At 53.2% G+C, this 9,023-nt stretch overlaps 1 protein-coding gene across 8 annotated transcripts in view; it reads right to left on the bottom strand.

The window, feature by feature from the left end:
• Positions 1 to 1,006: 1,006 nt before the first annotated feature.
• The window catches only part of NDRG2 (NDRG family member 2), an 8,805-nt gene continuing 788 nt past the window's right edge, over positions 1,007 to 9,023 (bottom strand). For 2 of the 8 annotated variants that reach the window (XM_010839417.1, XM_010839421.1), the window contains exons 2-17: positions 8,052 to 8,118; positions 7,255 to 7,335; positions 6,872 to 6,913; positions 6,381 to 6,486; positions 6,002 to 6,122; positions 5,758 to 5,820; positions 4,826 to 4,886; positions 4,547 to 4,633; positions 4,310 to 4,366; positions 4,041 to 4,144; positions 3,530 to 3,574; positions 3,191 to 3,242; positions 2,761 to 2,808; positions 2,470 to 2,505; positions 2,265 to 2,316; positions 1,007 to 2,022 (exon numbers count right to left, since the gene is read on the bottom strand). In XM_010839417.1, coding sequence (XP_010837719.1) covers positions 1,856 to 2,022; positions 2,265 to 2,316; positions 2,470 to 2,505; positions 2,761 to 2,808; positions 3,191 to 3,242; positions 3,530 to 3,574; positions 4,041 to 4,144; positions 4,310 to 4,366; positions 4,547 to 4,633; positions 4,826 to 4,886; positions 5,758 to 5,820; positions 6,002 to 6,122; positions 6,381 to 6,486; positions 6,872 to 6,913; positions 7,255 to 7,329 — 1,116 coding nt within the window. In that variant the 5' untranslated portion in view covers positions 7,330 to 7,335; positions 8,052 to 8,118 and the 3' untranslated portion in view covers positions 1,007 to 1,855. Of the gene's footprint in view, positions 2,023 to 2,264; positions 2,317 to 2,469; positions 2,506 to 2,760; positions 2,809 to 3,190; positions 3,243 to 3,529; positions 3,575 to 4,040; positions 4,145 to 4,309; positions 4,367 to 4,546; positions 4,634 to 4,825; positions 4,887 to 5,757; positions 5,821 to 6,001; positions 6,123 to 6,380; positions 6,487 to 6,871; positions 6,914 to 7,254; positions 7,336 to 8,051; positions 8,119 to 8,238; positions 8,334 to 9,023 lie in introns of those variants that run through there. The other 6 variants (XM_010839418.1, XM_010839419.1, XM_010839423.1 and 3 more) reach the window with 6 other exon arrangements.

Here is a 9,023-nt window from a genome sequence, read left to right as displayed (position 1 = left end):
CTACATTAGTCCTTAGCTCAGTTCCAGAGGAAAGTGCAGTTGCCTATGGCATTTCTATTATATGAAGTAATCTAACAAATGACCTTGTAACAATCCATCTACAATCCTCTTGCCAGTAACACTATATGGTGCCTTCTCATTTTCACTTCTTGTGCCCCAAGAGCATAAGAATCAGCCTGCAACAGCCACAGACTATCTGAAGTCCTCTTGATCATTGTTCTTACTTGAAAAGCTTCTCAGAGAACCACACGCATAGTCTAATTAACTCCCTGATTCACAGAAGAGGAGAAATTCCTGAGAGGAAGTCCTCTCTTTTGCTGTAACTCTCCTGAAGGAGTCTTCAGATTGGGATCGACTATGAGCAATCCAACCTTTCTAGCAACTGCATGAGGCCTTGTCTACTGACTGTATCGATCAATCGAAAATGAAATCTACAGAACCTTAGGGAGGATCCCGCCAGAAAATGAGTCAAAAGATGTCCTTGGACACTTGCGTCAGTTTTCTATGCTTCCTTCTTTAAATCACGATCTTGGTGATGTCTCTAAAATCCTATGGCATTTCTCAGTGGGCCAGTCTCTTAAGATCTGAGTTCCTCCTCTGGTCCCCAACTGGGATACCCTATCAATATCAAGGGCAATACCGTGCTATTGGAGTAGGGACCAGTGACCATGAGGTCACATTTTATAGTGTCTATGCTATACAGGGGCTTCCCTGGTGGCTTAGACAGTAAAGAATCTGCCTCAAGAGTCCGGGGTTCAATCCCTGTGTCAGGAAGATCCCCTGGAAGAGGACATGGCAACTCACTCCAGTATCCTTGCCTGGAGAATTTCATGGACAGAGGAGCCTGGCGGGCTACACACAGTCCATGAGGTCCACAAAGAGTTGAACACGACTGCGCGACTAACACTTTTGCTATACAAGCCCTGTCCTGTGGTTTTGTCACCTTGAGAAGGGAAATGTAAGGGCTGAGCAGGGAGAGGCAGAAAAGGGGCACGAGGCAGGCATATTCAGACCCAGAAGAATAATGGAGCTCAGATTCCTCTATAGTTTATTGTTACAGCAGAAGTTGTGGGAGACAGGAGGGCACCCCCCACATATAACACACTGTGGTCAGAGCCCCAAGGCAGCCCTTCCCACCCCCATGCCAAGCCCCAAGCAGCCATGCCCAGCTTGGCTCCCCCCCACCCCCCTCTAGACACACGCTGTCTAGATAGCTACCAAAGTTAGAGCAGCCGGTGGCCCCAGTCCCCTTCCTACTGCCCAGCTCCAGCCCTTCCGTCACATTTGTTCACCGCCCACCACCTCCCATTCCAACTTCCATTTCCACACTGAACGTTTCTGGCATGTCCTGAGGACCACTAACCCACCAGCAGCTCTCCCCTGTCACACGTTCATTGAGGCCCATGCCCTTCAGAGGCACGAAGGATTAATGCGACACCATGCCAGCTTTGGTGAGAGGAGCCCCAGCCCAAAGCCCCTTACCCTTGCAATCTGGGATAAGGAGGGAGAGTCTGGGGGAGTCACCACGGACAACTTCCACAACCTCTTGTCCCTTAGCTACAGACACCCAGATTAGGGAGCAGGGATACATGCCTTCTCCGCCTAACACCAAGATGAAGGAGAGGGATCATTTAGGGGTCTGGGTCCCTAAGAGATATTAGGACATCTCTCCCAGGAGCTGAGGGAAATCACAGGTTAGAGGTCAAGGTTAGGGTAGCAATCAAAGATCAAGGTCATCTCCCCACATGATCTGCCCAGCTTCCTGTGCTCACTTGGGCCCAGTGCCCTGGGCACCTCCCAGGTTAGTACTGGGGGAGGTGAGGGCTGGGTCCCACACCAGGACAACAAGGATCATTCAACAGGAGACCTCCATGGTGTGCCCCGGGGGCCCTGAAGAGAGAGTCCCAGACTCGCTGCTCTGGGACAGGGTGCGAGAGCGGGACCGGTTGCCATCAATGGATGCTGCGCTGGTCAGGGAGGCCGTGCGAGATCGGGACAGGCGAGTCATGCAGGATGAAGCCACTGTGGAGACGGAAGGGAAAGCCAGCAGTCAGAGCAGAGGTGGGGAGAGAAGCAGGCAACTCAGAGTGGGGTGCTTGGGTGGAGACGAGAGTTACAAATGGGGCCAGGGGTCAATGAGCTTGATTTGACAGACGGCGGTAAATCCAGGAACTAGCCTGAAGTGGTTCCTGCCCCCCGTGGCCCTCCCTCCTCCTATGCCACAACCTCTTGTCTTCATGACAGCCTCTGACCCCCATACTCACTATAGCCCATGCCCTGCAGGAAGTACTTGAAGGCCTCGGTCAGCTTGCCTGGCTGTGAAAGTAAAATGAGGAAAGGGAGACAGCAAAGTGAGGTTAGAAACTGAGCTGGAGCCCATAGCCATGGCAGGTTAGAGATGGGGTGTGTAGCAAAGGGTATAGTTCAGGGCCACTAATATCCCACCCCACGAATGGCAGGGGCGCTCACCTGAGTCAGCTGGGGCTGCCCCCCAGAGTCAGCCATCTGTTCAGGAGAGAGTCATCCAGAAAAAGTGATATACATATACACCAATGAGCCATGCTGAGAGGTACGAGAGGGCTCTCTTCCCTAGGCTTCCCACTCCAGGCCGTTGGGGTGTTTTCTGTTTCTTTTACTCCACCCACCCACTTGCTCCCATGTAGGACCCTGGAAGCCAGCCTAGCAGCTGAATCTGGAGAAGATCTATGGCTCTGGACCGGGGGCCAAGAGTCAGGCTGAATGTGGAATAGGGTTACTGACCTTGAGGAAAGAAGTCTGGGTGGGGTCCAGTTTTGAGTTACATTCCACCTGGAGTAGGGAGAAGGTTGAATGAATGAAGTCACACTCCCAGTGGCCCCTCCCAACCAAAGAACCCAGAGGCCCAGACCCAATTCTTTTTTTTTTTTTTTTTTTTTTTTTGCCCATACCCACAACATATGGAATCTTAGTTCCCCAACCAGGGATCAAACCCATGCCCCCCGCATTGGGAGCATGCAGTCTTAACCGCTGGACCACCAGAAGAGTCCTCCAAATTCCTTTCTTATCAAGCCTCTGCCCATTTCCTTCTTGTCAGGAATCAACCTCTTATGCCCCAAAGTTACTCTCCCCGTCCCCAAACAGAGCTTGCTTCTTGGCAAGATAGCCCTCTGACTGCCACCCTCCTTCACCCACCCCAAGACTCCCTACTGACCACTGCATCTTCATGGGGTGCTTGGTCTCCTACCACCAGCATCACAGGGCACCTAGAGGCATAGTGTTGGGGAGCAGGTGGTGAGCCCCTGGCACTCCCTCCTCCGCCTCCTCCCAGAAGAACAGTTGGCTCCAAAGAGAAAATAACCTTCTGAACCCTGCTGACCCCACCAACAGAGTTCAAAGGGGTAGGACCTAGAGGGTGGTGGTTTGCTAAACAGGATAGGGGAAGAGGTGACAAGAAAATTCCCTGGCAAAAGACTCTCCTTCTAAAGGGTATAAGCGTCTACTAGGGGAAGATCCAGGGAGAGAGGCAAAGCTTTATCCCTTAAAGTCTTACTTGAGGGTGGTATCGCCTCCACGCACAAAGTTCAGGTCTCGGCGACTAAAGAGGGTTTAAAAGAAGAGTAGAAATTTTAGGCAAGCAGTGCTACCCACCCAGATGTAAGCCAGCTTCCCCATGAGGAAGCAATCTTCCTCCCCTAAATTAGAGTTGAATATTGGTGATTACAAGTGAGAACCGAAGGAGAAGGTGGCAGACAGGCCTCAAGCATGAGCCCTATGGTCACTTGTGCCCAAGTCCCCGGTCAGAGGGCAGTGAAGGGGATGAAGGGCATGAGGACCAGAGATCATCTTACTTCAGGGAATCCAAAAATCCAAGGAAGTAACAAGAGAGAGATGGCCGGCTTCTCACAATTCTACCCCCCAAACCCCCGTCTGTCCTGCAGCTGCCCCCTACTGCCCAACAATCCCTGCCCACCTCGCACAGCCTGCTTCCCCTCCCCTTGGCCCCTCTGTGCCTCCCATGACCCCCATTCCCGCTTCTACATTTCTCATCCACGCCCACTTACTTGTTGTAGCTGTTCCAGTACAGTTCAATGTTATCCAGGTTGGGGGCATGTGCAATGATATTTCTATACTTTTGTATCAACTCAGAATTTCCGGACAGCTCTTCCTGAAGGAAAATAGAGGGAGAATAAATAGGGCTGGGAAGAGAACTCAAAAACAGTTACTAGATGCAAACTTCCCTCCCCAAATCAGTCCCAAGTAAGGAAATCACCCCACACATTCCAGTCCTTGCTGGTTCCCTCTACTTCTTCCATCTTCCACAACCACTTACCTGGCTGAAAAGATGTCCAAGGATCATCTCCGAAATGGAAGAGGTGAGACCTGTTAGCTATGAGGACAGGGCAGGTGAAAAAGCTCAGGACATTATGAGGAGTAGAGACCCAAGTTTCTTTCCTGCTCCTTCCCCCCTCCCTGAAGCTCACAGGCCAGCCAGTTATGTTGTTAGAGCCTAAATGGACCCACACAAGGGGAAGCCCCCTAAGATCTCAGTGCACAGGCCCCCCCAAACCTTGTGGGCTGCCCAATCCATCCAGCCTTTGGCGTTGGGATCAATGTTGATGAGGACAAGACCCTCGACGGTATCAGGGTGGGTAAGCTGAGGGGCAGCAGAGGGAAGTTAGAGGCAGGCATGGACTTATCCCCTCCCCACTGAGCTCTGCCCACCCCAGGCTCCATGGGGCCTGCTTCCCACCCTCTTACGCACAGCCTCCCCCCAAGCACACACTGTTAACACTGCCTGGGCCTTGGACCCGCCTTTTGCTTATCTGGGTTTTTTTTAATTTCTTACAGCATATCGCGACAGGACGTAGGCCCCAGCTCCAACACCAATTCCAATTATTGTGGAGAAACTGTGAAAGGTAAATGTAGGTCTAATGGGTCCGGGTATCCAAAACTTTGACTCTCCAAACTCCTCACCCTCCTTCCTAAGGCCATGGGCATAAAGGACAGAAAGGGACCTTCCTTTGGGGGGATGCTGAAAAAGAAGGTGCTAAGGAGCTAAAAAATGGACACTGTAGTCTTTTCCCAGCTCCCTCCAGGGAGAGTGAGTGTCTTGAAACACCCACATGCCAACCAACCAGACACTGGTTCCCTATGTAGCTCTTTGTCCAGTCTCAATTTTCAGGAGCTAGTTCAACTAGTTCTGTTTTCCTTCCTGGTTCCTCTAGAGGAACTGGGAAGGGGGGCACTTAAAGCAAGATATTAAAAAAGATACAACTTTGGTGAACAACAGGAAGTATCAGGAGAAAGAGCCCAAGAGGTGAACCACAGCTGCCCAGGGCCCTGATGCCCAGGAAAAGCCAAGGCAAGGACAGAGCCCAGGTGTCATCAGCACTAAGTATGCACCGAAGAGGCCACACCCGGCTTTCTTTTCCTTCTCTCACCCACTCTGCCTCGGTCTGGAGGAGGCACAGGGAGTGGGAGGGAAAGACAGGCTTGTCTGGTTCCTCAGGGACTGTGTCGCCCACTCCTCTTCTTCTCTAGCTTCCAGATCAGAGCAGACCCTCCTCAGCCTGAGGCAAGGCTAGGCACACAGCTCCCTTTTCTTATCCTCCTCCCTTAGGGCTACTCTGCTGACTCAAGTCAGCTTTCCAAAGCCACCCACTTCCTCTCAACTGGAATAGACAACATCTAGTCCAGACAGAACTCGCTCAGGAGTTCTACGGGCCGTCTTGTGCTGGAAAGAGAACTCTGGCTCAGAGGGGTCCCCAGGCCTCTCACTTTAAGTACTGCAGGATGCAAGGGATCATGTCCGCAAGCTGGTCCAGAGATGGGTACTGATACCTGGGGAAGAAAAGGACGTTAAGGAAAACACCAACCTGCCCCCATGGCCCCTACCTCCATGTCCTACTCATTCTCTCCCAGGGTCACCATTTGCCCTCCCCTTCCTCCTCCCTGATCCAATCTACTCCATACCTGCCATGTGCCTCACAGCCTGATGAGGAGGGAAGGAGCTAATTCTCACCCCAAAGGGAACACGGGAGCCCCCTCTTCCATGCCAGGGGCATCCACATGAACCCGCACGAAGTTCTGAATGATTTCCTGCATATCCGCAAATTGAAACAGCGGCTGGAAGCAGGATTTATCTAAAGAGAATCCCCATCACCCCAACAGTAGAGTCAGACGGGGAAAATGTCCCCAGGTCAGAATCCACCCTCTTTCTTTCATGCCACATTCAGACCAGGAGAGAACTTCCCCTTGACATGCCACATGGCTCCTTTCCCATACTGGCCCTTCCCCTCACACTGGAGTCTTGCCCTTCCCCTCACACTGGAGTCTTACCCTCCCCCTGCCCCACCAGCCTCTTCCCAGAAAGAAATGGGAGAGGAAGTGAAGGTCCTTACAGTTGAGTCCCACATCATGGTAGGTGAGTATCGCTGGCCGCTTGGGTTTGGGGGTGCCATAGACAGTAAAAGTGACAGAGCCATAAGGTGTCTCCACAGAGTGAGTCTGCAGGAAAACAGGTCACCATCAGGCAGGAGTCAGGCTGAGAGGAAAAGAGGCACGAGAGGAGCCTCCATGAAAGTCGGTGCGTTGAAGGGGTAGGGGCAAAAGAGAGGAAACTGGAGCCAAAAAGTAGAAGTAGGATCAGCAAGAATTTAGGTAAAAATGACACTGGAAGATGATTTAGGGGGTGGGAAAGAATAATGAAAGATCGAAGAGCATCAGGGAACTCAGAAAAGAGGGAGGAGAAGGCAGGAAAGCAGGGAGATGGGGACAGGAAAGGACTGGAATAGAAGGAGAAGAAGCAGAGAGAAGAAAACCAGGCAGGGGCCCCTCCTTCCTGGGGCGAGAAGAGCCCCTCCTCCCACCTGGGGCTGCCCCAAACTGTTACCTGTCCCTGGTCCAGGAGGATTCGGGCAGCTAACTCAGCCTCCTGGAGAGATACACACAGACAGATACACACAGAAACACACAGTAGAGTCACAGACAGAGAGACAGACACAGATAAAAGAAAGGTAGGCAAAGAGGCCAACGGAGACCAATGACAGAAAGAGATTGACGAAAAAGAGACATGGAGAGGATGAAGGTTAGCATAGTGACAGGAAAAAAGCCTGGACTCTGAGCCGTGGTGTTTGGGGAGAGATAACATGGGGAGACGTGGAGAGCGTAGTGGGGTGTGAGTGACAATGAGATCATGAGTCTAGGAGGGGAAGAAGTGAGGGCTATGCTTCGAGGTCTGGGATTCCGGACTGGGAGTCAGGGGTCTCTGATAACCTTGGCCACCTCGGGTGTCTGCCCTGGCAACAGCGGCTTCTCCTCCGTGATCTGCACTTCCCGCAGCTCTGCCATGGTGACCTGGCAGGGTGAGGAAACACAGAGACTGGGGAGGCTGCCCCTACACCGCACGCCTCCCCCAACCCCTGGCTTCCTCTCAACACTGGACACTGCTGAGTGCGGAGGGCCCCAGGAGCTGAAGACTACTCCAGGACACAGAGAGAGGTGGTCCAACACCCCCAGCTGTAGGGCCAGGCCGCTAGGAAAGAGGGCTTGGGGAAGAGGACTCAGGACACCACTTCCTTTCAGCCTGGCCATCCAAACACCCCTCACAACCGACACCTTCCGTACCCCCTCCCCTATCCTGGATGGAAATATCAGGGTGGGGCAGCAGGGCAGCTCAGGTTTCCCAGGCTATATTTAGGGGCCACCCCACACTCCTAGTTAGGTAGGGGGTGAAACTCGTGGCTCAGCGACTGGGTGCTCTAAAGATACCAAGGGATGGGTATCGAGAGTTCACCACTGACTGTGACCTTCGACTAAAGCGCCAAGGTCAGCAGCGCAAAGAGAAAGGGGCTAAAAATGACCTGAGTAACATGACTAAGGGGGGGAGGGGGAAACCAGAAAAGAAGGACAAGGGACATCTGTGTCCAACAGACCCAATGCCTCCCTTCCTCCCAAGACTCCTGACTTGGAATAAAGTAGCATGTATTCAACCTTTGGGGCCAGTGAGGAGCAGAGCACCTGTGCAGACCAGCAGAGTAAAAGACCAGCAGCCCGGAGGTGGGGTCACTTACTTGGCTCCTATTGGCTGGATGAAGTAGGGTTAGGGGTCAGGGTTCTCACTCCTCCTGGCTCTGGGGTCTGAGAAAACAAGGCAATGAGGTCAATGACATGGGAGACAAATCCTGGATCTTTTAGAGACAAAAAACCTAAGCCAAGACCTGGACTATCTGGGTCACCAATCCCTGCCAGGTCACTAACCCTCCCAATCTGTACCCACGAGTCCAGTGAACAAGTCTTCTCCAGGCTTCAGCTAGAATCAATACAGGCTGCCGTGGTCTGCCGGGCAACACAGCAGGTATCAGTCCAGGCTTGGGAAGCGGGGCGGGGGGCCGGGGGCGGGGCGGGGAGAGGAGAGAAGGAAGTGCTGATGTGGAGGAAAGAGCGTGTCTTATGTCAGAACCTCTGGATTCTACCCCAGGCTCTGCTGCTCCCACTGTGACCTTGGCTCTGTCTGTCACTACTCTTGCGCTCAATTTCTTATTTGCAAATTAAAGTGGGGACTAAGGGATCCCCAAGATTTTTGACAGCTCTCGAGTGAGATGGGGTGGCAGAGCACGACTGTTTCTTTCCACCATTAAAAAAATTTTTTTTTAAGCCTCGTGCTTTCGCTTCTCTCCTCCACCCAGTTTCGGTGTGGGTCCCGAAAGTGGAGAAGGGGTGTGTAGGGGGCGTTTCCACAGTCTCTCCCCAGCGTGCCCCGACGACCCGCAAGGGCCGAGAGCCAGCTGGGAAGGGATGGGGAGGACAGATGGAACTGACTGGGCCCAGCCCCCGGAACCTGTCCCTCCGAGTCCCCTCGCTGCCATCCGCGTGGGGACTGACAATTCGCGCGGCTGGCGCGGAGAGCCCTGGACCCCGAACTCAACTTCGTGCACGCCCTAAACACGCCCTGCAGCCCGCGGAGCCTCCGCCTCTGTGCGCCGCGGCCTCGCGGCCCTGTGGGCCGGCTCCTGCCCACAAGCCGTACTCTCCGAGACGTTGGG

This window comes from Bison bison, unplaced genomic scaffold (genome assembly GCF_000754665.1).
Source record: "Bison bison bison isolate TAMUID 2011002044 unplaced genomic scaffold, Bison_UMD1.0 scf7180017864117, whole genome shotgun sequence".
Lineage (NCBI taxonomy): Eukaryota > Metazoa > Chordata > Mammalia > Artiodactyla > Bovidae > Bison > Bison bison.
This window is presented reverse-complemented; position numbering and strand designations above follow the sequence as displayed.